The sequence below is a fragment of the Saccopteryx bilineata genome, chromosome 4, assembly GCF_036850765.1.
Source record: "Saccopteryx bilineata isolate mSacBil1 chromosome 4, mSacBil1_pri_phased_curated, whole genome shotgun sequence".
In the NCBI taxonomy this organism is placed as follows: Eukaryota; Metazoa; Chordata; class Mammalia; order Chiroptera; family Emballonuridae; genus Saccopteryx; species Saccopteryx bilineata.
The window spans coordinates 206,610,085-206,637,910 of NC_089493.1; the positions used below are offsets into that span (position 1 = coordinate 206,610,085).

The window sequence follows — 27,826 nt, forward strand, 5'->3', positions numbered from 1 at the left end:
TCAGGACAGTGAACATCTGTTCAGAGGCTTGGTTCTGATTTTCTGATTTCTTTGTGTGTTTGACTCTGGAAAATTGGTTCTTTTCTTGAGATCTTAGCTATATGTTTTAAATATATTTATTATACTTCACCCAGATTTTCAAAGTTTTTAATAACAAATGATTATATTTAAGATATTTATGTTGCCAAGAACATCTCATCATCATTCTCTGATAGTGTCTACCCAGTGGGTGGAAGATGTCTGTCTATATTCAAAGAAGAGTATGGAGAAGAAGACTGTGCTCTTTAGAAGCTCATAGATTTTTTTCTAACTCAGTCATAAGCTCTTAAAACTATTCATTCGTTCTTTTACTCAATCACCCTTACATTCATATCATATTTAATAAGTACTTAGTAAATTTCTGTTATCTAGGCTTTCTTTCATTTATTTAGCAAATATATATTGTGTACAGAATCTGCAACATGCCAGGCATATGCTCATGCCCAGAAGAAACACTCCTGGTTTCTGTCTTGATGGAAGATACAAATACTAATCAGATAATCACACAGATAAATTTAAAATTGCAACTGTGCCAGAAAGTAAATGTATATGGTGCTGTGAAATGTCTAATGTGAATCTGTTCAAGTCAGGCAAAGAAGGGCTGATTGGGGAATTGAAATAAGAAGCAGGAGTGGTTTTCACAGAGGACAGAGGTGAAGAGGCAAGAGTAACCAGGGAGACCAGTTGGAAGGCTATTATAGTAGACTGAAGGGGAGTTGCTATTAGCTCAACTCCAGTTTTGGCTTTGTAGATAGGAAGAAATGGACAAATTTGAGATTTATTAAGTAAAATGATCAGAAAGGAGCAGAAAGATGAGCCAAGAAGAATTCCAAAGTTTCAGGCTTACCAAACTGGTTGGCTGGTGGCGTTCCTTTATTGAGATAGGAGACACTGGAAGAAGACAAGGTCTGGGGGAAAGACCGCGAGTTTGTCTTTTGGACATACTGAGTTTGAGGTGTTTGAAACATCCAAGAGAAGAATGTCAAGAGAAAATTGGACATGTGGATCTGGAGCTTAGAGAAGAGATCTGGGATATAAAAATGAGATTAATTTGCTTATAGGTGATCATTAGATGAGATTTCTATGGATATATGACAGATATCCCTTGGATATAGAGCCTTAGAGGTTATTGGTGACTTTAATAGTAGCTGCTATGGAGGTGAGATGCAATCAGTGAGCACAAACAACTTTCAAGAAGCTTTCCAGTGAAATTAGGTTGGCTTGACTTAATTATTAAAGGAAATGTGTAACTGATTAATTGTGGTTGATTATAATTGGAAGACAGAATCGTTTAAAATAATAGAAAAAATATTAAAATAGTTTCTTGATAACGAAAAGGTAGCTAAGAGGGAGGCATAGGCTGGCACAGAGAGGACTCAAATGACAGTGAACTGATACTGAATTACAATAACAGATATTATTTATTGAGCTCTTACTATTGTTTTAGGTGCCATTCTAAATGCTTAATATGTATTAAATAATTTAATCTCACAACAGCTCTGTGAGGTAAGTGCAGTTATTTCATGCCGGATGTAAGGAAGCAGGTCACCAGAGAGGTGATGTAACTTGCATGGGAGAACAGGGAATTAATCCAGACTGGCTGTCTGTGGAGTTTACGTTCTTAATCATTGTGCAATATTGCTTCTTAATATATGGGTGCATGATGAAGTATTTATGTCATCTGAAAGACAAGGTATAGGCTCATCTGTCTACAAGAATTGAAAATGTTATTTGTTATAATCACTTTGGGACAAAAGTGTAAACTCATGCTTACTTAAATACTTGTTAAAACTTCTTCTTAACTTTTTATTATAGAACAAGACAGGTATAAGTGGAAGTGTCATTAGACCAGCTTTAGCTTTAATCAGTGACCTTGAATAAATATGTGCACATTATTTATTTAATTGCGCCTGTAACTCTGTGGTGGACTCACTTCCAAGGGTATGTAGGTAAGTAAGCAGAGTTCATAATAGTCTGAAGCCACTTGTTTCTCTGCCAAAATGTGCCATTTGTGAGTTTCATTAACCAGTGTTCTAAAAGTGAGTCTTTTCCAGGTCCCTAGGCACTGGCTTTAACTAGAGCATGCATGTGTTTCTTTTCCTCCTAAGGATTTAACAACACTGACAGAATATGCGACAAAGAGTTTATTATACGTAGAACAGCCACCAATCGAGTCCTGAATGTCCTCCGTCACTGGGTCTCAAAGCATGCACAGGTAATTTTGTGGCCTCATTAATTATTTTCAAGATATTTTAAAAAATCAACTTTATAAGTTATTACACATGTACAATGCCTCTTGATTCTTTGGAGGTAAAAACTGAACCCTTGAAAATGGAATGTAGGAAGGGAAGAAATAAGGGGACAGATATGCTGATAAAAGCAAACACAAGCATTTTGCCAACATCCACTGTTTCAGATCTACAAATAACATGACCTGTTGGAGCTAGAGCCATGGCTGGGCCGCTGTGCTATTCTACCCAGGAGAACTGTTCACAGGGGCCTCTCTAAATGGAGTTGTGCCAGCTGCAGTGTGTCCACTAAAGGTAAACAGGAGCTCCCTGGAGGTAGACAGTAGGCGCTCCCTGGAGGTAGACAGTAGGTGCTCCGTGGAGGTAGACAGTAGGTGCTCCGTGGAGGTAGACAGTAGGCGCTCCGTGGAGGTAGACAGTAGGAGCTCCCTGGAGGTAGACAGTAGGCTCTCCCTGGAGGTAGACAGTAGGCTCCCTGGAGGTAGACAGTAGGCGCTCCCTGGAGGTAGACAGTAGGCGCTCTGTGGAGGTACACAGTAGGCGCTCCCTGGAGGTACACAGTAGGTGCTCCCTGGAGGTAGACAGTAGGTGCTCCATGGAGGTAGACAGTAGGAGCTCCGTGGAGGTAGACAGTAGGAGCTCCGTGGAGGTAGACAGTAGGCGCTCCGTGGAGGTAGACAGTAGGCGCTCCCTGGAGGTACACAGTAGGCGCTCCGTGGAGGTACACAGTAGGCGCTCCCTGGAGGTACACAGTAGGCGCTCCGTGGAGGTACACAGTAGGCGCTCCGTGGAGGTAGACAATAGGCACTCCGTGGAGATAATGAACACCACCCTGGTGCCTGTCACTCTGGTGTCTGGTCTGGGACTGTTACCTCAGCCTGATTCAGAAGATTTTTTGCCTCATGTTTTTTGATGTTCTGGCTCCTAGCATTCTGTTTTTAAACTGGGTCACAGTGACAGGACACCTGCTTGTTACCTATGTGTGTGTGTTTCAGTGCAAGTTTGTAGAATTTATTTATACCCATTTCATAAAATCAAGTGAGGACCCCTTTTGCCTCATTGGTTCAGGCATACGCTGTGCTTTCCTCCCCCACGGCCAGGTCGTGGGTGGTGGGGCGCTCCTGGACAGCGGCTGCTGGCACCCTGCAAGGAGAATTTTGGGGAGAGAGAAGGGGCCCTGAGGGGCTCAGATCAGAACATGTGTAATGTGTAATATATGTGTTAGCTAAACAGTAGGGGAAAAGAAAGAAAAAGGCAAGGTGTTCCAGATCCTATTTCACCATCTTCTCAGAGGCTATTGTGGGTCTGCTCTATGGTCCTTGATGATGACAGTCCATCAGATAGGGCCACTCAAGAGCCAGGCTCCTGAAATCCCTGTGGTAGAAGAATTCCCTAACTGGGAAAAGTAAGATTTGGGCCTCACCCCCAGTAAGCTCATACAAGTTCTTAAATATCAATTAAAATTAAAAGATAGTACATGAAACAAGGGGTATAAAAATTTCATCTTACACATCTTAAATAAAATTGACCCTATGTGACTCAAATTCTGAAGCCATCCTGAACTCATTGGAAATGTCTAGTCTCTCGTCTCCATGATCTCAGTGAGCTTCTTGTAAATTCTTATTGCCCACTTCAGATAAAAGTGATAATGAGTTTTCTCCCATAGCTTTCCATCCATCCCATTCTTCTCTCTCTCTCTTTTTAAACTCAGAGTCTTGACAGAAGTGGCCTCAGAAGCGCAGAGTAGTTACAGGAGACAAGGCTGAGCAGAGACTGCTGGGTTCCATTCCCTGCCTCAGCTGGCCCACGTGCTCCCTGCCGGGAGTGGGACTCACACAGTCACAGTGCAGGTCACAGCCGGTTTACGGGCCTCAGCTCCCCTCCTTCCTTCCAACTCTACCCTCACAAGAACTCTCACTCACCTTTCTTCCCTCGCAGCCTCACTTCCCTATCTCCATCCCCAGTACCTTGTTTTCTTAATCATCTCAAACAGGAATCCTCACAATCCACACAGAACTCTTTTAATAGCTAGAAAAACACCCCAAAGCCAATTACAATATGCTGGCACTCTTTTATTTTTGATAAAGAGAATTCATAGTTGGGAAGAGATGAGTGTACTGATCTCTCACTTGTAAAAGATATTCAATACCCTCTAATTTGATAGCTGCATTGTGTATATACATATACACATATATACATGCATGCATATAAGGCAATATTAGGTGAATAGCACCAAGTCAGTGGACTAGATGATGAATCAGTGAAGAAACAAGTGTCTCTTTATTCAGATTGTTTCCTGGCAGCCTTAGTTCTAACCCTGAAGGGCAGCCTACGTGTTAGAGTGAGGTGAGATACTTGGCAGGCGGGTACTTCAGACGTGCTCACACAGGGGAATGCACTTCCTCATTTCCAGGGAGGGGCCACGCTGGGGGTCATAGCTTCCACACTCTCCCTCCGGCAGGGGCTTATGTGGAGAGCACAAAGTGCCCAGGTATTCGGTCTTTTCTCCTGACACGATTGTTGTGTAAACTTTAGACCCTGATGTGCCAGGAAGCTCCTACCAGCCATTTATTTGTGCCTTCATACCACCCTGCGTGTGCAAGTGGACTTGAGGGTCTGTTTGGTTTCCAGTCATCCTGGAGTGCCCGCATGGTGTGCACCTGTCGCCTTTCTCATCCTGGGGAACTCTCGGTCATCCTCTCTGTGCAGTCACATGATGTGCAGGATGTGTATTTCTTTAGCTGGCTTCAGTGTCCAGCTTTCCCTTCTTCTCTTTACTGACTTGCTGTTGGCCTCCTGGTCATCATTTAGGCTTCATGGAGGGTAGTTTGAGCATGTCAAGGAAAGCTCTCGGTAATGAGTTGTTTCAAACATTAAAAATACAGAGAGCTGGTTTCAGCTCATGTTCCTGGAGGCCACACTGTGTGCCTGTGGCCTCCTCTCACTTACTGTGGGCACAGCCTGAACCAGGGAGTTCAGAGGAGGTGTGAGTGTGATCCCTGACTTGATGGACCCTGAGCAAGCTGACCACTATAATGTTCAAAGAAAGAATAACAAAGAATAACAGCTTTATCCAAGTTCATCTGAAGATATTTACTCCCTTAAGGCAATGTTTAGTGATGAGATGAGAATGCTGGTCTGAAAACCAGGGCTATAATCAGACTCTGATAATTAACCCTCCTCACTTCAGCTGTCTTTGGTTCACACATCATAAAAGCAAAGGGCTTGAACAAGAGGATTTTTTATTATCTGAGTCACTCTGTGCCAGTTGAGTTCACTTAAGGAAGAATGTAGCATTCAGGAAGAATGTAGTTATCATGGCATCCTGATTATTTTGAATTAGTAGTTTAAAAAAAAATGAGTAGGAATTTGTACTCATTTTAAAAATACAACCCAGTTTGGTAACGATTGCATTTTTCCTCACATGGTGGACTAACCAGGGACACCACTTCAATTTATAAAAAAACAAACAAACAAACAGAAAAGTCACAGTGAAGCAGCAAATTGTAGATTTGTCCCCAAATAATTAGAGAATCGAGCCTACCACAGTAGTATTAGATATCATGAATTCTTTTCTCATCTCTTATCAAAGGTAATTAATATTGGCAGATACTATCCTGAACTTAATTCAAGAGAAATAAAAAGTTGCAGTGTTGGCTCCCTAGAGAAATAAAATTGCCTTAGATGCCACGCTCAACTCTCTCCACCCCAATGTGGCGCTAGAATGCCATTTCTTTTTTTTTTTAGAAACTTCAAGCCTTTAGTAACTAATAGGTAAAGCAAGAATGTTTCAATTTTTTTTTCTGATTCTAAAATTTTGCAACTGTTAATATATTCTTCCCTAGTTTTTCCTCATTTTGTTGTACTTTTCCCTTGTTGTTACCTTTTATGTTGACAGGGAAGCCAAGAGGCCAGGCTGGGCTCCTCCCCGGCAGCTTGTCTGTGTATTCGGGAGAGTGGCAGCCGGAGTCGGGAGGCCTGTGTTTTCCTGCCAGCACTGCCACTTTATCTTCTCTGGCACCCTGAGCTGGTCACTTGACCTCCCTAGGTGTTAATTTTCTTTTCTGAAAATGAGAAAAATTATTCCTACCCTACCTCCCCAAAGGGAGCGGTGAGAGTTAAAGGCTCTGTTGAATTAAAAAGCATGAGAGGCATAAAATACAATATATATAAATGTGTGTGACCAAATCCCTTCCGGCTTCCACATTCATCTCCCTACAACTAGCCCTGAAGCCCCTTACAGACAGGGCTCGTCCCAGTCCTCTGTATCTCCTTCCACAGGATTCTGCAATGCTGGGCACACAGTCACAGTTGCCAAACTGAGTTTACATTTTAATGGTGCTGTTGTTCTTTCTCTCTGGGAGGTCATTTTCTAGTCTTTAACGTATCCAAATTCAGCCAAGACAGAGACTCTAACCACTGATGGACCAGAATCAAGGTTGCATGTGTAGAGAATCTAAGTCAAGGACGTGTTCTTATTGTCCACACACTCCTGGAGTGTCTCCTGCTGGGAGGCTCTCTGCATCGTTTGCATGATTCCAGATTCCAAGGTGTCTGCAGGTGCCAGAGAGGCTGTGCTTGTAACCAGATGCTCCCATGACTGCTCTGGTTTTCTGTGTACAGACAAATGCATGAAGGATTCAAGTCTGTAGACAACTCAGATCTGTGCTTGAGTCTCTGTCGAAGGCCTTGTATGCATAATCTATAACAATTTTAATTTTCCTGACTTGTCTTGTTGATCAACTAATTCTGAAAAGACACTCTGTCCACCTCAGCATGACACTGACAAGGGGCCTGCAGCTATGTCTGGAGGCTGCAACTCACCTCATCAGACTCTGGGTGCCATCTGAAGGACAAGTGGCTGAGAGTGAAACAGACTCATTTTTTTAATTGTGGGCTAAGGAGAATATTTTTAAAGCATGAGAGCAGACACAAATGACCTACTTACATAAAAATCTCCTTCCCAGAAGAGTTTTTGGAGGCTGCTCCCTTTTCTGTTCTCTCGCCCCTGCATTCAGTCACTGGTAAAAACTGAGCTCCCGAGCGTGCAGACATTGCAGCAGATGGAGACATGAGCAAAGGGCTAGTGACCTCTGACCTCACAGAGCTCATCCAGCCACTGGGAAAGGATGCCCATGAACAGACATTGTGCTTGGTGTAGCTAGTGTGTGACAGGCTAGTAAATCTGCTTCTCATTGTCTCAGACTTGAAAGCAGAGGACCAAACACCTGTGCACCGTTAATGAAGTCACTGGGCCACTACAGAATGAGCTAAGGGCCATGAAACTGACTCTGCCAGCAGCTGTGATGACCCAAGTTCGTTCCTTTCCATTGCAGACATTACTTTTTACATCCATACAACCTTTATCCATTTATAAGAGGTTTTTATATATATTTTACCATATAAACGTATACATACACTCATACAGAGTCTTTTTGTTAAAATACATATTTCATAACACTTCATGAATACAATTAACAAATAAATGAAGTTCAGGGTATAAGACAAGAATTAGCAGCTCTCTCTACCTCATGCTGTAGTAGTCTCTCAGAGCAGCTGAAGCGAACGCTAGTACACCTTCAGAAATCCCAGCAGGAGCTGCATGTGGGCTAGTCTGTCCACATAGCATGGGTTCCATGGCTGAGGGGCCTTCAGAAACCTGCTGGGTAAGCTGTGGGTCTATGCTAAAAGCACAGGCTTCAGGGTCAGAGTTATCCGGATTGAAATCCTGATTTCCCATGTGTTAGCTGTGTGGCCAAGCAAATTATTAAACTCCTGCAGGTCCCCATTTCTTCTTCTGTGTAAGTAGGGATGATATAAATTATTCCTTCCAGTGGTTGTGTAAGGTTGTGTAAGGTTAAGTAAGGTAGTATCTGTTAGAGTAAGCATTGTAGTCAGATGCTCGAAACACTGCTCTGGCTCTTCTGGGTGGAGCCCTGTGAGGGTAAGATCTGGTCTAAACCCAGGCCTTCTGGTGAGTAAATAGTTTCAGAGAGGTTCAGTCAGCACTGCTCAGGGAACTTCTTGTCATGGTGGAAATATTCTATGTCGGTTTTGTCCAGTACGACACATGGCTAAGTGAGCTTTGAAAGGTAGTTAGCATGACTGAGAAACTGAAGTTTTAATGTTATATAATAATTAAATTTAAATAGCCACATGTGACTAATGGCTACAGCATAACTGTACAGTTCTAGACTGCCCCAAGGTATAGCAGTGAGCCACGCCCTGCGCTCTGAAGTCCAGCTCAGAATTCCTTCCTCTCTCCTGTAATGCCTGTTCCTCTAAAACAGGAACTGGATGGGGTGTCCCCAGAAACAAGCCTGCTAAAGAGGGGCACGCCTATGCCTATCCTGGGCTTAGGCAGACTAGAGCACAACATTTGTGTAACGCCGGTATTGGGATTATAATCTCAGAGAAGACTTTTTCCCAATAAGGGAATGTAGCAGTCAGTGTCCTTGTGTTTGGCGTAGGCCCGCCCAGTCAGGGTGCATTGGGGACGCGCCCTGTGGACTAACACAGGGGACAGTGATACAGTGGTGCCATCATTAGTGGGTTCCAAGATCCCAGGGAACAGGCTGTCCTGAAATGAGAGTTTATGAAGTTTATCTCTTCTGTTTATTTTGACAGATGACAGGGGACCCTTTTAAATGTTTTAATTGTTTGGCATTGCTTAGCAAAATATTAAATCCAGACTGGAATTGACACACTAAGTTTATATTTATTCTGTGTCTGTAATCTGAAAGGAAGTCAGACGAGACGAGCAGGGTACAGACTTGTGATGTGGGCAGGAGAGTGAGATGTGTGAGTAGGAGCCAGCCACCGAGCAGGAGCTCCTCTGACCTCTACTGACAGCTCTCAGCCTGCTTCCAGCTTGGGTCTGTCCTGGGGCTCAGCCTGGGCCAGGCTGGGCCCGCTCCTGACAGTCTGCCATGGGGGACTGTCTCCTCCACCCTTGCTGCCCAGGGTATAGCAGCGAGCCACACCCAGCTCTCTGAAGTCTCTGCTCTGGAGTTGTGGGTCTGCTTGTAAACTTGCAGGGCTGTCTTCAGAGTTTAGATACCTGACCTTTGCCCTCTAAGCAAGAGGAAGGGGCATCCACTCCCTACGTGATGCTTCCTGTGCTCAGGCTCCTGAAGATGGCCCAGAACTGACAAGCCCCTCTGTCCCAAGGCTTCCCCACAGCTGGGTGAGTTTCCCGATGTCCACAAAAGGGGTCATGTGTCACTGGTACTGAGCTGGGAGGAGGATTCATTGGGTGCTATAGACATGATCTCTGAGCCAACCTGAGGTTTGAGATTGTCTTAGTTGTGTTTCCCCTGTGAGAATGCATTGTGAATGGCAGACTCCCAATATTTTAAGAAAGTTATTTAACAAATACTTTGATCACTTAGCATGTGTCAGGCACTGTTCTAAGCAGTTTTCAAATACTGTATGAAGGCATTTGCTCCTCCTCCAGCTTGTGGAGGGATGGAAGGTAGACATAGTCATTATCCCTGTTTTATACATGGGGAAGTGAAGATGACATGAGAACTAGGTTTTACACCCAGGCTGCTGGCTGCCCGGCTGGCGCTCCAATCACAGCTCCTCCCTCTCCCGGGCCAACTCCGAGGTGCAGATATGTAATACCTAAAATGTAAAGAGCCACTTCCGACTCAGAACAGTGAGAACAGCACATGTTAACAGTGTTTTCTATCTTTGTTTCCAAATCTTTCCTTAGGAAATTTACTTTCTTTCCAGAGTCTATTTTGTGTCACTTAAACAGAGAATTTACAGTTGCTGAAGGTCGGCGGGAGAGCCGCAGACCAGCGCTTACGCCTCTGGGGGCCTGGCCAGGCAGCTGCTGGCCTTGGGGAGGGCCAGGAAACCCCTGCTGCTCTCGAGCCCCCAGGCAGCCCAGTGACAGGTGGATTAGACACTGCTCCACAGTACAGTGCGGACCCTGCCAGTAGGTGCTAATGGGTGCCAGCAGCAAGAAGAGAGAAATTGGTTACAATGTGAGATGCTGGCAGCTATGAAATACTTCTTCTCTTAGTGACAAATTTGTTACCAACTGCTTCAGACTTGCGAAAGGTTTATAAAATCACAAACAGGAAGGTAATCGATGGGCTACATACAGACTTTATGTCAGTTTCATCCTTATCAGCCAGTGGCCAAATAACCCCAGTGGCCAAATAACCCCAGTGCTCCTCAGGACTGCCTGCTGGCCTCTACACGTCTAAGCTAAGAAATCCCAATGTCCACCTGGCACAAACCAGTGTTTTTTCACAAACTGAGATGTCCCATGAGAGCAGCCAGAATGAAATAGAGAATGTTCCATTTAATTTAATTAGGTCAGCAACTGCGGTTTCCTCTGGCTCCTCCTGAGTTTGTGGACTCGCAGGCGGGTACTTATTTTCGCACTGTTGTGTTTGATCCTGCGTATTATTTATCAACGTTTGTCCTTTCCTTCTCCCCTCAGAACAGACGGCTGTGGGTATGACATTTCACTTTAGTTCCTGGGGAGGACTCAGGTGCGGAGAGAAATCTGGAAACTTGAATTCCTTCTGGAGTCCAGCATTAGCTTACCTCCTTCCTCACCTGTAAAACTGGCAAAATGATCTGCATGGGATTCTTACACACAAATGACTCGTGTGTCAGATTGCTCTAAAAGTATATAATGTTAAGAAACTATTATCTGATAAGTATGGGTCATCTTCTTCTTTTAATCCTGAAGATAAATTTTCATTATCTTACTCATTTTCTCTGGTCCAGGGAAAAAGCCAAGTAGGAAAATCCTAGCTCCTTTAATTCCTCACCTAAGTGTTTTTCTTCTTTCATGCATCCCTATTGTTACCCTTGAATCAGTCCTAAGCTCTCCATGCTTGCCTTTAAAAAATGCTTGGTGAGACATTTACAGCAGGATTTAAGTTGGTGTGTAATACAATGAAATGGAATGTATTTTCAAATCTCATTAGTTGCCATGACAAAAATTTAATTTTCCCTGTAGCCTGGTGGGGTTCTTTAGCTTATTTGCATGGATTTTGTTGACAGAAAACATTGAGAAGCCCCACATGGGATTTTGTGTATACCAATCGCTTCTTACCTCCATCATAAGGGATTTCCGAGGAACGTGCCGTGGGGAGTCCTCAGTTTTCCCAGTCACGCTTGGCGTGCTCACCATCATTCTGCAGACCATGGCGCACAGGACCAAGGCCTTGAGCCTTTTGCTGGCCGGCGACTCCCACCACTTGAGAGCTGCTAGCTCAGGACTCCACGGGGCCAGCTCTCGGCTCTGGGGCTTGACAGCTGTGTTCAGGCCCCAAGGTATCGTTTCACTTATGGGTTTTTCTTTGTGTTCCTCTCCTGCCTGCCCTGCTCCCAGATGCCATCACTGTTGCCTCCTAGTCACTGTGCATAGAGCTGCTCCCTGGATGAATGTCAGAGGTTCTGCTTCCACGAGGCTCCCGGGACTCAGCCCCTCCTCTCCACAGGGAAGGGGATAATGTGCGGTTTGCCTACCAGCTTTCTTTATCCGACTTCCTCCTCTAGTGGAGCAGGGCATGGGAGCAAAGTGTAACTTTCTACATGTTCTTAACGCTTATATTTGAGTTAAACTCAAAGGTTATTTTGGGGGGCATGTGGCATTAGCTAAGAAAAATTTAAAACTCAGGAAAAAGACCTTTTTCAAACTTTTTTTTTCCCCTCCAATCTCTGTCATTATTTTGAAAGCTATATTTCGTACAATTAGCTGCCTATATCTAGAAACCAATGGAAAACACAACATCTGGTAAAGACTTTTTCTTTTTTTCCTGATAAATGCCTTTTAAATTGACTGATTGTCTTTTGAGGCTTAAAGATGTAAGCTTGGGAGCTATCTGATTTCAAGGTTGTGGGGCAGTATTTAAAATTCTTATAAACACAGATGTTCAGGTCCAGAGGCTGACTTTTAACAAGTCATTCAGATGCAGGGTTGTTTGTTAGCTCATGCCTGAGAGACGATTTTCTGCACGGTTTTTCCTTCTAGCTGAGTTGGCATCATTCGTTGCCATCGCCTCTGCTCAGTTATTTCTGTTCTGACATACCTTCCACATTTTGCATTGCGCCTTTTCCCAGTAGCCTCCCTCTTCACATCTGCTAAAATAACTTCCCAAACTGCTAGTTTAAGAAGAATTAGGTCACTTATTACCACTTGTCTCAAAATCAAATACCCTCCCCATGAACTTCTATTTATTTAATGAATATTTGAGGGCCTGCCAGGTGCCCGTTCTTCTTCAGGCTGCGGTTCTATGATATCTGGGTCCTACCACCTTTTCCTGGTACGTAAGTTCTTATGTGATAGTCAGGTACACAATTCCTATATGTTCTTTTCCTCCTTAAGGATTCTAGAACTTTATGAGTAGTTGATAACTAGTAAGTGTTAACCAGGTATTGAAAAGTGTAGCATTACTATGGTATTACTTTATAGTGTTTCATTTCAAACTTAATGCTCCTTCCTTATGCTTTTCAATTAAGCTGTTCTTTTTGTAATGGTGAACAAAGAGGCTTTAAAAATATTTTTGTAGTCAGGTTGTGGGTAAGGCTGGAAAACCTTGCCTTTCACTTTTCCAATGAGAAACCCTGATTCAGAGTCAAGGGTGCCCGGAGGTGATAAGAAGGGCAGACCAGAGTTGGTGACAAGTGGACAAGGCCAGCAGGTATGGCACAGGGTCACCCTGGCCAGCCTTCAGCCAGCGCAGTCTCCCCGGGATCGGATTGCAATAGTAGAGTTTTGAATGAAGGTTCACCTCCTTTAAGAGCTGAAAGCCACCTGGTATGGAGGCTCCCTATCTCCAGTTTATTAAAGTGAGGACTGCAGAGGCATGTGCTGTAGAGCCATCAGGGTACATCTGCATAGATCTTGAGACAATCACTCAGCATCTTTGTTCAGTTTCGCATATGATAAAATGGTCTCAGATCTAACCTAAATCTACACCACAATTTAAATTAAATTTTTCATCTTCTCTAACCAAAGAAGACAGAAGACAGCAGGGTGCTTTTCTCTTTTTTGCAAATCATTAAGTCATGCCTCAGGCTTTTATTTTTGAGCCTAACACAGCCCAAGTCCCTTCTTTATGAACCCTTTGTTCCAGGTTTTAAAATTATTTATGTGGTTTTACTCCACTCGGCAGTATTTCCACTTTCCTTTTAAAAACTCTGGCTACTGTGAGGATTACACTGTACTGATTACGGTGAGAAAATTACTCCCATAATTCTCTTTACTCTCAAACTGTGTTTATTGAATCAGATTTCCCAGTGAGCTAAAATTCTCTTGGCCATATGCAGTATATTACTAATAATCACCCTGCTCTTTTGAAAGAATGAATATAATTTTCAAGATGCCTAAACTATCAACAGGGATTAGTTTTAAAGTTTTAGAGAATGTGATTTGACTCACAGATTATTTTCCATAGTGTGATCTAGTCTTATTAATACACACCTAAATCTCAACATCTCTATCTCAAATGGTTGTTAGTGTAGGTGGAAAATATAGTTATAGACTTAGCATGGTTACTAGCTACTATTTTATGAGTCTTGCAGCCCAAGTCACCAGCAATAATTCACTGATAGCCACTTTTTCTGGGGAGCCAATGTGGTATAGCAGTTAGAAACTCAGGCTTCAGCCAACACTACCTGGGTTTGAATCCTGGGTCTGCCACTTGCTGCCTGTGTTACTTTCAACAAGATACTTAGATTCTTTATACTTTGCCTTCCTTGCATATAAAATGGGGATAATAATGATTATAACTATGTTGCTATTGAGGGTTAAATTAGATAATAAAGTTATTCACCTAGTATATGGCAAATTCTCACTGTCATAGTTTTGATAATTGCCTCAGGAGTTTTTTTCTAACTAAGGGAATATATTGGCTTTCTAATCATGTATTAATGCATCTAGATAGTGTCAATAAAATCTTGGTAGAATATCCTCATCTCACAATAGCTTATCTCTTGAGGAGGATTCTAGCATCATCATTTGGTAACTTTTGGTGCTAAAGACTGTTCCTTGACACTTGATTGAGCTGTCCCCCCTTGGCAGGGTTCAGACCTACATTTCCAGGCCCAGCCCCTCTTCTGGGCCTCAGTCAGGCACTACCACACTCTCACCTGCTTTTGGATGCCCCTGTGGCAAGCCTCTCGCCTGGGTTTTATGGGTTAATACTTCCTTCCTTTACCCATCCACCCCGACTTCTGTTCACTGCTCTGCCTCTCCCCCAGAGCCGTATGCATTGAGGTATTCAGTAATTGTGGGAAGAATAAGAGATATAGTCTCCTTTTTAGTGATTGAAATGTCAAAGTCTCACATTTTCTGGCCTCTCTACCTTTGAACGCAAGGTGTTCCCCCCCCCCCCCCCCAGTCTCCTGTCTCCTCACCCCTGCCTCATAAACTGGAAAACAAAGCTAACCTAAATGAACTTGCTGTGATGACTTCTGAGAATAGCTCAGGTTCTCTCTGGGTGCTACAGGGTTCACTCATCTGGAGCATGAAGCTTTCTTCGTCAGATAACCTTCACCAGGCAGCTTCCTCCTCAGGGCCTGCCCCTCTGCTCCGGGGTCAGGTCTAATTCCCAGGCAATGCTGACTCTGGGGGAGTCAGACAACCCAAGAGCGCCACCTTGTGCACACCTCAAGGGCTGGCCCGCAATCTTCTACCACCTAATAGTCTCATTTCCTATGTCAGGGTCTGAGAAAATGTAGTCAAAAATTAAATTCTAGATAATTACAAAATGGCTGTCAGGCAGACTTATTATGAATAATATTCCTCTGGATTTAAACAGGGGAAGTGACTTTTATCTATTTCAAATATCATTTTAGTGGATATCAACTAATGTTTTTAACAGAGATTTTTGAATTGCCAATTCTGTATTTTACATGCATTGATTAAAAGAGAAAATTTTGTATACTGGGTAATACAGCAGAGAATTCAGATTTTTAGTCAGTTTTTGAGGAGTTATGTTTTACATGATTTTTTTTTTTGAAAGGCCAAGTCTTGATACTCTGAGGGTGGCCAGCACTCTTTGGGCCCCTTGGGACAGTAGGACCTCAATGCCCATCGCAGACCTGTGGCGTCATGGCTCATGAGCACATGGCAGTTTGAGAAGTGCAAGTGGAAGACATGTTCTTGTCCCCATGCCTCCACCTCTTTACACACCTCCTCTCAGCCTAGCGGTCCCTTGTGAAACATGAGTGTAGCTCCTGCCTAGTCTGTCCCTGGGTCAGCTGAGAAAGAATTAAAATTATATACAGGAAGTCACTTTGAACATGATAAAAACCTGTACATATGTAAGGGAAAATGATGAGTGAGAACTTCTGTGTTTCATACTCAGCCATCATTAGATATTCTGCTTTGTAGTAGCTGCATCAACAGCAGAGTGAATATTCATGTGTAACCATTAGTCATGCTTCAAATAGTGTTTGGGCAGATTTGACCAAGTTTTCAAATGAATCTCTTAGGTTAATCTTTCCAGAGCTCAGATTAATAAAATTTTACTCTGATCTTTCACACAACTCACCTTCTTAGGGTTTCAGAAGTGTTCCCCTTGTTGAGCCTAATATAGGGCACAGCAGGTGCTTAATGATGCTTATTGATTAAACCACTAATTAGTCCTCAGCATGGTCCAAACACTGGTGTGATATCCTTCACATTAATATATTTATGATAATCATATTATTTACATCATTAGAGACTTAACATAGCTACAGGAGGGCTTGATCATCTCTCTAATAAATATGAAATATTCATTAAGAAAACAGACTCCTGGTAGCCGAGAAGTCCTTTGCTAGTGCATGCAGATTGAAATAGGTGAGATCAGGCCCTGGCCGGTTGGCTCAGCGGTAGAGCGTCGGCCTAGCGTGCGGAGGACCCGGGTTCAATTCCGGCCAGGGCACACAGGAGAAGTGCCCATTTGCTTCTCCACCCCTCCGCCGCGGTTTCCTCTCTGTCTCTCTCTTCCCCTCCCGCAGCCAAGGCTCCATTGGAGCAAAGATGGCCCGGGCGCTGAGCATGGCTCTGTGGCCTCTGCCTCAGGCGCTAGAGTGGCTCTGGTCGCAACATGGCGACGCCCAGGATGGGCAGAGCATCGCCCCCTAGTGGGCAGAGCATCGCCCCTGGTGGGCATGCCGGGTGGATCCCGGTCGGGCGCATGCAGGAGTCTGTCTGACTGTCTCTCCCTGTTTCCAGCTTCAGAAAAATGAAAAAAAAAAAAAAAAAAAAAGAAATAGGTGAGATCAGTAACTGTTTACCATATTACTCCCTTTACCTAGAAATGAGGGAGAGGGTAGAACAAAGAACAAAAAAACAGAAACAAGTTATTACTCTCTTCTTGCATACATTAAAAAAAATCAACATCCAAGATGCTGTTGGACAATATGGGTGAAATTTTAGGATAATATATTTGAAGACCTCAATTGATGAGAGATACAAACATCTGTGTTGCCCCATGGCCTCTGTGGCTCCAGTTCCCAAAGAGGTGGTACCAACGGCAAACAGCAGAAGTGAAATATTGGGAAACACTTATCACACAGTTCTCCATTCAACTGAGGCACAAAAATATCCAACTTAAGTTAAACTTTTGCACTATCTACATATTTTGAAATCATGAATGTTTTTGCCTCTAATTTTGCTAATATATTAAAAGTATGCTTTTTATTGAATTATTGCAATGTCCTCTCTAATTGGTTAAAAGAATTCAGAATGTTAATGCTTTAAAATTACTTTCTATAAAGTTAAAAAGTAGGAGGGAAAATACAGACTCAGGCCTGCACTTTTAATGATCACCCAACAGAGTAAGGTCCTTGAAAGCAAGACTTGCGGGGCCCCTTTGCCTCTGAATGCCTGACAGCCAGGACGCGCTTGTCAGTGGCTTATAAGAATGTTTAATAAAAGAGTGCAAGAACTATAAGTTTACCTTTTTATTTTTTTCACCTTCTACCTTGAAAATTTTCACCTTTCTACCTTGATTGCATTTCAAGAGAAAATGCCAGAATAAAAAAAAAGGATAGTGATATCCATTTTGAGTCACTAATAGTTGGCAAGCTCATCACATTTGTGTTCTCTTTCTCTCTCTCTCAAATTCTCTTTCTAGTCATTTCCCTCCATCACACACACAAAAGAACAAGGACCTGCTCTTAAATAACCTCAGCAAATGATAAAATTCAGAAAAATTTAACATTGATAGAATGCTCTAAACATGTACGTCCACGTGACTCAGTTTCTGCCAGCTGTCCTGGTCTGCCTTTTATAACATCATGCCTCAGTGCTGGATCTAACCCAGGTCCATGCATTGCATTATCTGTGGTCCCTTTGGTGTCCTTTAATCAGAAACAGTGCATCAGCTTTTCTTTGTCTTTCATGACATTAGCACATTTGAAGAACACAGGCCAATGCTTCCTCACAGTGCAAATGGGAAATTATGTATTTGGCACAAAAACACTAAGTGGTGATTTTTCACAGAGCATTACATGAATAGGTTCATAATGTTGGTTTTGTTCCATTATTGGGGATGGTAACACTGATCACTTGGTTAAGGTGGTGTCTTCAGAGTCTCCCTTTGTAATCAATAAATAATTTCTGGTGTGTGTATGTGTGTGTGGAGGGTACTCTGATGCTGTTAATTGTTTTCTTATAAATTTAAGCATCCGTTCATGAGCCTTGCCTGATCAGTTATTATTGTATTGGTTGAAAATGGTGATTTCCTAACTCTTTTATTCCTTTGCATTTATTATTTGGAATTCCCCTATTTAGACTAGTCTTTTTTCTTCCACCTCTATATGTGTTCAACTATTTGTGTATTTGTTTGTGAGCACCAACAGGGACTTGAAGGGACTTGATTCAGTTGGCTTTTATCACTCTCACTTTTAGGTTGATGCTCGTATTGCCCGCACTTTGCCCAGTGGGGGCCACTTCAGTCTTACTCTGTGTTGTTTGACGTGGCCCCGTCCATTTGTGAAGATCATGTATTCTTTAGCCCTTAGCTTATCTGCATTGAAGTTTTTCAATCAAGTCATTGCCCAGTGATAGATTATATTCCTGCAACAAATCTTTTTTGGCTGTTGCTATGCCCTGATGATTGATTGTACTCATGGTCCAATGGGAAACCAGACAATTAAATCAGTGCTTACAATACAATAAGTCATGATAGAGGGCACCACGGAATGCCATGGCAAAGCCCCTCACCCCACTGGGTCAAGTAAAGAAGGCTCCTTTACATCACCTTTTGGACATGAAATAGGCATAAAAACAAAAGTGGTTAGAAGCACAGTGTTCAAGGCTAAGGGAGGCACATATCTCTTTGAGAAATTCCCATCCCCTGTCAGAAATACCAACAGCAGGGCCCCATCCCAGTCAGTTAAATCGGGCTCTCTGGAGAAGCCTAAGGTCTGTACATTTTATTTCCATACATAGCTTTAGAGAATTTACACAAGGGATGGTGTCACATATTATGGAGCTAAACCCTTCAAAACTTAAATTTAAAAAGACCCATTTTATTTTATAGGATTTTGAACTCAACAACGAACTAAAAATGAATGTTCTAAATTTGCTAGAAGAAGTTTTGCGGGACCCAGACCTCCTTCCCCAGGAAAGGAAAGCCACAGCCAATATCCTGAGGTAAAGGCAACTGCATGTGCTTATTAATCCCAGTGGTTGATTCGTGCCATGTTCACAGAAATTAAGATCCTGTCACACCGGAAGGGTGTGTATTAACTGCTGAGGACGGTAGGGATTCTGTTCTCACAGGTAGAGGGTTACCTATCATCTTTTCTTTCCTGCTGTCCTGGAAGACTCCAGACTGGGCAACATAACTTGTGTGGAGCACAACTGTTCTCGGCTATGTGGGCAGACAGTGGCTCACTGTAGAACCAAAGGTGAATGGGGGAAGTCGTGAGGACCCGCTCCTGAGATCCCAGCAGGCAGGGGCAGGAAGATTGCCTTTCCTCACTTGGGTTCTGACTTATCATCTGCTCGTGTTTATGAGCAGGGCAGGGGCATTTCTGTGGGAGTTTCGTAGGCTGGCTGTGGATGTAGCACCCGCGGGGAGTTAGCATTTTCTTTGCCTGTTTCAGTGCTTAGACTCGTGATGGCGAACCTATGACATGTGTGTCAGCACTGACATGTGTAGCCACTTTTGATGACACGCAGCTGCATGCAGCTGCATACCAGAGAAGTATGGGGCTGCATGCCGAGAAGGACGTTTCATCCTCGGCCCCTGCACGGCCAGGTGCAGTAGCCGAGGATAAAACATTTGCTGTAGTGTAGACACTCTGTGCCAGAGGTCTGTAGGCCAAAACAACAGAACTCCATCCAGCACAGAGCATCTAGTTCTGGGACTTCCGGTTAGGCCGTTAGGGGATCTTTGACCTCACTTCCACCGTCGGAGCAGGGAGCAGCGGAATGCCATGGGGGACGCATCTCTGGGGGCCCTGTGATCGCCATTACCAGCAACCACATAACCACAGCAACCATCATCCAATCTACTGTTCTGGGGTGTCGTGGATTTCTAACTGACCATCATTACTGAGATAAGTGAGGGGGAGGCTGGGAGAGGCGAGGACCTGTGCTATGGGTGCCATTTCCCACCATTAGTAATAGCGCAGCCATCTTAATTTACATAAGATGCAACTTGCAGAATTTCAAGACAGCATCTGGGCTCAGGTGTTTGTTGACTTGAGGTCAAAGCTTGAGAATCTGGAAAGGTGCCGCTTGGAGAATCAAGAGGAGTGCCACTACGAACAGGAAATTTGGAGTGTCTGGAACCGATTACCAGACACTTTTAGCATCCTAAAAAATATAGCAATGGCTTTACTAACAATTTTTTCTTCTACATACTTTAGTGAGACCTTATTCTCAGTGTTAAATAATATCAAAACCAACAAAAGAAACAGATTGACTGATGAAGTTAGTAGCGCTTGCTTGGGCTTGAAGTGTACAAAAAAACAACCTTCAATTGAAGATTTAGCCAATGAAATTCAGCAACAAAAGAGTCACTAATAGTCAGGTTAGTTAAAGAATTCCCCCTCCCCCTCACTTATCTTAGTTCACGGCACCCCACACAAGTTAAATAATACCAAAACCAACAAAAGAAACCGACTGACAGATGAACAAAGAAGTCACTAAGCAGGTAAGTTAAATAATTAGTTTTTGGTTTATTAAATACAGTTATATATTTAAATTATACATTTTTGTTATTTAAACTATAAATATTGTGAAATTATGGTTTTTTTCTCGAAGTGACACACCACCCGAGATATGCTCAGTTTTTTGGTGAATTTTGACACACCAAGCTCAAAAGATTGCCCGTCACTGGCTTAGACCCATCGACTGTAGACCTCTCAGGTCGGAACTTCCTCATCGTGTGGTTTACATCGATTTGGACCCACACTTGCATGTGATAAAGGCTTGAACTTTGGGTTTCCCCCTGGAGATTTGTTTGACCTGTCCACCCAATACGGAAGCAGCTAACAAGCTTTTTTATAGCTTCTTGAATTAATGGGTGGATTGTTTGTAGTGCACTCTCTGTGAAGAGGGAAGCTGGCAGTGGCTTTGTGTGGACAGCTCAGCTTTCCGCCACACTCACGGCTCCGTGGTCTGTGTTTGCTTGGAGGCATCCATCTGCCCAGCCCGGTTCTCTTTCACTATTCTGACTTCTATTTCCCTCTTCACTTGCAGCCTTTAGAAAGAATCCTTTTGTTTTCTTTCACATTCCAGTGTATTGTTTCTTTGTTACCCACCGTGCATGTGTGGGGAGGAGAGAGCCCATTTTAGTGCAGTCCACCATGTTTCTAAAACCCCCTCCTGACGCAGCAGTGATGATTTGGGTCTGTAAGGTTTTAACAGTGGGTGCATAAGACATTCTTAGCACCATTAACTTGAGATTGCACAGCCAGTCCCTTCTTTGATGTAGAAGTTGTCATGGGTTGAATTGTGTCCCCCTTATCCCAAAATATATTGAAGTCCTACTCCCCATTACTCAAAATATGACCTTATATAGAAATAGGGCTACTGTAGATGTAATAAATTAAGATGAGGTCATACTGGAGTGAGGCAGGCCCCAAATCCAGTATGACTGATGTCCTTGGAAGAAGCTGCCTGTATGAAGACAGACACACACAGAGAGGCCCATGTGAAGGTGGAGCAGAGATTAGAGTGATATGGCTGCAACCCAAGGAATGGTGGCGGGCGCATGGAGCCCGGGAGGCAGGAAAGCCGTGCTGGAGGAAGGAGTTGGTCTGGCAGGTCCCAGAAGGGGAAGCGACAGGAGACTAAGCATTCACTGCGTGAGCAGACACCGCGTTGGAGGAGGCCCTGTGGGGGCACAGGCGGCCCGGAGACTGCGGCCTATCCGGGGCTGGTTGCTCGTGGTTCTGTTTTCAAACCTACCTGATTCTACAGTTGAAGGAAAGTCATCGAACTTAGATAATTTCATTTTCTTTTAAGTTTTTTTTAAATCTGGTGTTCCATTATACATGCACAAATATTAAACTGGCCATACAAACCAATAAATAGGAGGGCAACACAGGATCCAGCGTGCTCATCAAAGCTTTAGGGCAATCAGAAGCCTAGAAGTAAATTCAGCCTCTTTTGGAACTGGACTAGAGGTAGAGGGGACTTCACATTTGAAGGGGAACATTTGTGAATACATCTCCCAGTGAGTCTGAGTTATAATTGTGAGGAATAAAAACATATCATGTAGTGAAATGTAGCCCTGACATTAGAAACTTGTATGCATTCGAGTCATACAACAGTGATATGCAAGCATGAAACATGTATTTAAAAATATATTACACGAATAAAGTAAAGTGAAAGCTCTCTGTGATGAACTTCCCCGCCTCATTCTCATGGTGGCTACGTTAAGTTTTTATTCTGTTTGTGAATAAAAACCTCTGTTCAAGAATTTTGCATTTCTAAAATACCACCCAATCCAATACTGTCTGACTATTTGGCTTCTGAGTCTTGCAGTGTAGAGTTCTATAAATAGCTAACATGCCACACCATGAAAAGAAATAGTGATTGGCTTCTTGGAATGTCAAGTGGAATGGGTTCAAGTCATGACCAGGGGCCCACCTGTCCCAACCTCACAAAGCCCCAGGCAGCTTCCATAGGTGCTCATGAAAAGAGAAAATGTTAAGGACTTAATGGGACCAGAATGTGTCTTGGAACATGAGGGTAAAATCACTGAGGAGAGGAACATTTGATAGAAACTAATTTCTTGACCATTTCTTTCCAAGGGAATAATATAGTCTGTCCTCATAAAAGAGATCTTTTCCACAGGTACACGTAGTTATGTGGCTGCTGATCTCTCTCCAGGAACCTAGCCAAGAGTGGAAAGAAAGACATACACTTTAGAAAACAGTCACTTTAATTTCCTACATGTCACCCTTAAGTGTGGCTCAGTAGTTTTTGGAGCAAGAGTTGTGTTTACTTATTTATTTTCCTCACCTACATCTGTCCTTTGCCACCATGAGGACTATTTTTTTCTGCTCACAAATGACATGGCTAATTGCTGACAAGAGGACTGCCCCTCCTATAATCTAGAAGGGTTCTGCTCCCCGGGGAACAGCCAAGAGCCTTTGTAATAGAGGAGGGAGACAGAGGAAAGGAAACTGAAGTGTGTTCTATGCTGGACCTTTGAAGAGGGGCCTCCCATAAGCATGCTTAAGACAAATAAGAGCAGCCTGACTGGCGGTGGCACAGTGGCTAGAACGACAACTTGGGATGCTGAGGCTCCAGCTTCCAAACCCTGAGGTCACAGTCTGAGCATGGGCTTTTCAACTTGAGTACAGGCTTACCACCTTGAGCACAGGGTCGCTGGCTTGAGCAAGGGGTCACTGGCTTGGCTGCAGCCCCCAGTCAAGACACATATGAAAAAGCAATCAATGAGCAACCAAAGTGATGCAACTACGAGTTGATGCTTCTCATCCCTTCCTTCCTGTCTCTCTCTTCTCTTGCAAAAAAATAAAATAAAATAAAAAGGACAAACAAGAGTTAACAAGGAGAGCATGATTGGACCAAACACCTGTCAAGTTAGTCAGTTTCTTTGAATTTTTGTTTCTTCATCTATAAAATGGGAATAATAATGCTTACTTTGAAGAGACTTTTTATGATTCAAGAGAGTGTATGTCAAATGCTTAGCATATACCTGGTATATCATGGCCATAGCACAACCCATCTCTGTTGATTTTTTTATTTTGGAGGATGGTGGTTTTGTATTAATCAACTAAAAACTCAGCAGAACTTCACAGCATTATTTCTTTTGAAACCAGCTTCCTCCAGCCAACAGGCTACATGCTTTGGGAATGTTTAAATATTTTAATACTTTTTATATATGATGGTGCCTTCATTTTGGAGAACTTAAAATGCTTGGCACAGATGGCAAGTTATATAATCAGTATAATTCTGGACGCTGAACTTGTGTGGGACTTGATGTTTCACTCCCACTGTGACTAGCACCCACTTCAGTAATAATTAACTTCTATATTTATTCATTCATTCATTTTATTTTTTAGAGCTCTTTCACAAGATGATCAAGATGACATTCACTTGAAATTAGAGGATATAATTCAACTGGTAAGTTTACCCATGGTCTTATCCATCACAATTATGTGCAAACTCCCTCTCTCCAAAGGCAACATGTCTGTGCTGATAACTGAGGGCTTGGCTTAGGTTCTGTCCATGAAGCTGGTGAGATGAACCAAGTCTGGCGTGGGGTTTGGCAACTGGTCGATGACATTAATGTTGGCTAATTGTTCCACACTCTGCACCATTGCCTTCATAGCTAGAATCTTCGATAGACTTGGTACTTCAGCACCCGCCTGAGCAGACAGGAGCCTCACTTCCCTGTATGTTTCATTCCCTCCTGCTCCCACCCCATCTCTTGCAGACAGACTGTTTGAAGGCCGAGTGCTTTGAGACCTTGTCGGCCATGGAGCTGGCCGAGCAGATCACTCTCCTGGACCACATCATTTTCAGAAGCATCCCCTACGAGTGAGTGCTACCCTGACTCCAGCAGGCTCCTCTCAGGCAGGAGGAGCCAGTTTAGAGTGGACTTATTCCTAAGGCAGATGTGTGTGCAGAAGTGTGAGTCTTCATCTTAAAATGACTCGGCCCCACCAAATGTCTTTTGGTTCCAGTTTATGTTGATCTACTGATTTGGAAGTAGTGGGGACTCTCAAGATGGTCACAGTTGTGTTTCTATATGTATAATGATGATCATAGAATGTATACCTCTCTTTACTCTCACACCCTACATTACAGAAAGCTAAAAGCACTGCTGTGACTGTGGTTCTCAAATTTCAGGGTGCTAACAATCTCTTGGGCACCCTGCTGCTGCACATGTACATTCCTCCATGCCTCCTCAGAGGTCGGTTCCAGTAACGTGAGACCCAGGAAACTGTGTTTTTGATGAGAATCCCAGATAATTATGGGTAGTCCAAGACTTTGAGAAAGACTGCTCTTTGGTAAATGCTGTAAATTCTGCTGCCTAACTGTATAAATCAACAAGAGTTTTGAGACCATGGACTTGTCACACAGCTTTTTAATTTCCTCCTTGGTAGAGAAGGGAGGCCCTTTGAAGCCCTCTCAGCTGTTATGTTTAGAAGCCCACAGACAAGGCCTTTGTTTGGACACGTGGCAACTGTGGGCGCATGTCCTTTCTGAAAGAAAAACTAAGTTGAAAGTAAGGCGGGGGGGGCGGTCTGGACAAGAGATATGGACACGTTTACACAGAGAAGAGGACATCTGTGGGGAGGGAGGGCCAGGCATGGCAGGATGGGTGGTAAAGGGTGGTTAGAGGGGCAGAGCTACAGCCCTGTCGGAGGGGCACAGCGGGCAGAGACAGAGGAGGCCCCTGCAGACTCTCTGTGTGTTACCTTCTTTCCCTCCCTGCCCTTCTCCAGCTCCCATAGACCAATCCATGAACATGAAAAGATAAAGTAGGAACGTGGCCCAATGGCCATGCTGAGGAACCCAGAGACTGTTTGCAGACTTGAGTAGGAAACCACAGTGGCTCTGCCCCCAGCCCTGACCACCCTCTGGTGCAGAGTGAGGGCTCGGGAGGGCGCAGAGGGTGAGCCTCTGCAGAGGAAGAGAAAGAGCTAGTACTGAACCTCTTTATTCCTTTTGTGTGGCCATTGCTTCCTAACTTCAGAGGAGGCTTTCTAATGATCTTAACAGGGACAAAGTTGCAAACAGTTGTAAGAGAAAGCAGGAAGCTAAAAAACCTCTTTCTCTTTTGCATGGAGTGGTGAGATGTGAGAGCGGAGCTGACTCAACCTGGGGGTCAGGAGCAGCAGGTGTGGGCCAATGTCAAAGTTAACGTATTTATATATATTATATAGTATTAGCAATTATTCACACCTATAATTGACCATTTTCAAAGCATTTTCTTGGTTTTCTGTTTTACCTTGAACTTTCAGAGAGTTCCTTGGGCAGGGCTGGATGAAGCCAGACAAGAATGAAAGAACACCTTACATTATGAAAACCAGCCAGCACTTTAATGATGTGAGTAACCATAAAATTAAAACCTCGGGAATATTACAGGAAAAATGACTGTCAGGGTCTTAGGGTTCTTTTTCTAAAATAAAACTACCCACATTTAAGACAAAACTGATGTATTGTTAAGGAAAGCTTAAATCTCCTGTAAGAGTTTACAGTGATGTCCTAATTTTCAGTTAACTTCCAGATGCGAGAGGTTCACTTTTGATGGTACCCAATTCTGGTAAGTGCTCAATAATGCATCGGTCGGTGTTATTTTCATCATTATTATTATGACTTCGTGGTCATAAACTGACTGGTTCTAACAGAATGAACAGCAAGTGTGTCACTGGTCCCTGGTGGGGCTGGTGACAGTGAAGTTAGGTTGGTGCTCCTCCTCCTCCTCCTCCTGAATACACTTCGGGGTGGGAAGGGACCTCGTTGAGCACAATGACAGTACTCTGTGGCTGTGTGCAGTGCTGACCAGCTGTGGGTCCAGTTCCCCAATCCGTTTTTCTCCAGCAATAAGATGGAGTTGCTGTGCACCCATTGACTCAGAATTTGTTTTGCTCTAGTGGCCGTAGGCCTGAATTAGAGTCACAGATGTCAGAGTGTCTTCAAGCCTTTCCAGGAAAAAGGGCAAGCTCTCTTGCAGTTACACTAAACCACAGTAAAAGGAATAATGATAATGTTTCTCTAAAAAAATATGACTATTGGGAACCCCATAGGTAAATTAACAGGTCATTTAGAATCAAAATACAGAACAGCAGTGTGGGTCCCCGAGAAGGTGCTCTGGCCAGGGGGCTTGCAGAGAGCTTCCGTGCTGCACGCACATTAGCACATAATGAGCTGTGAGGCCACTGCTTTCTAAGGACAGGACACGGGAGCCACCTCAGCCACTTTCTGAGAGGCAGAGCCTTGCTGTAGAAAACAAGCCTTTATTGCCTGTGCCGTACACACACTTGGGGTGGAGTGGGCACTCAAATCAGGCCGGTTCCAAGCCCCATGCCCACTTGTCTTCACTTTGATGGCCACTGCATTGTGCCCTTGACAGTCTGCACGTGAACTTATCATTAGCACCCACTCCCCCCAGGCTTCATCTTACTCTCTGTTTTCAGTCACAGAAAATGGCCTCACCATCCACTCACTCCCCCAAGCACCTAATCTAGAGGTCACCTCTGACTCCTTCTCTTCCCTTACCCATCCTCACCCCTAATATTAGTGAACCCCAAATCTATAGAGTTTTCAGACCCTTTCTCCCTCATTTTCCAGTGCTGTCACCTTGACTTAGCCTCTCACCCTGTCTCTCCAGGGCCCCTAACTCACAACCCCTGCCATCTCACTGCCCGCCACCACTTCTCATGCGGGATTTGGGGAATAGCTTCTCTGACAGGCCAATTAATTATATCAGTTACTTTGACTAAACTCTGTAAGTGGCTTCCTCACCTTCCAGATACAGTTCAGCTGCTCAGCCTGGCCAATAAGAGCCCTGCTCCCGGTCGTCCCTGTCTGTCACGAGTCCTGGGCCCCTCAGGTGGCTGCCAGGTCCCCCGCACACGTGCCTTCCACCTTTGTCCCTGTGCGCATGTTCTTCTCCTCCAGTGGAGGGTGGTGGCTAGCGCCTGCTGGTCCTTCAGGACTCAGGCAGCCACGATCTCCTTCCGAAAGCCCCTTGTGCTCGGCCAGGTACCCACGCTGCCTCTCTGCCTGCGCCAGCCCCGCCCCAGCCTGTGCATTTCACTGTTTGTCTACCCACCTCCTCACCTTCCCATCTAGCTAAATTCAGTGCCTTGAGGTCAGGGATGCTGACTAATGTCCTTCTGTGCCCAGCACCTAAAAGAATGCTTAGTCCATAGGTGCTCAATATAAATAATTTTTTAATGACTATGCACACTGATTATTCTGAGGCACGTGAAATCTCAGGTACTTAAAGGATCATCCAAAAATACCTGTACCTGTCAGATTTAGTACACAGATGTAATGTCAGAACCCACGGTCCCTTGTTAGCAATCAACCCTACTCTGTCCTTTGCATTTCCACGTCCTTAGTGTTG

The 27,826-nt window shown here is 43.8% G+C and overlaps 1 protein-coding gene across 5 annotated transcripts in view; it reads left to right on the plus strand.

Moving 5' to 3' along the window:
* The window catches only part of RASGRF2 (Ras protein specific guanine nucleotide releasing factor 2), a 305,234-nt gene that overhangs the window by 265,700 nt on the left and 11,708 nt on the right, over positions 1-27,826 (plus strand). For all 5 annotated transcript variants that reach the window (XM_066273686.1, XM_066273687.1, XM_066273688.1 and 2 more), the window contains 5 exons: positions 2,148-2,254; positions 18,800-18,912; positions 23,808-23,868; positions 24,182-24,285; positions 25,716-25,800. In XM_066273686.1, the coding sequence (XP_066129783.1) occupies positions 2,148-2,254; positions 18,800-18,912; positions 23,808-23,868; positions 24,182-24,285; positions 25,716-25,800 (470 nt within the window). The remainder of the gene's footprint in view (positions 1-2,147; positions 2,255-18,799; positions 18,913-23,807; positions 23,869-24,181; positions 24,286-25,715; positions 25,801-27,826) is intronic.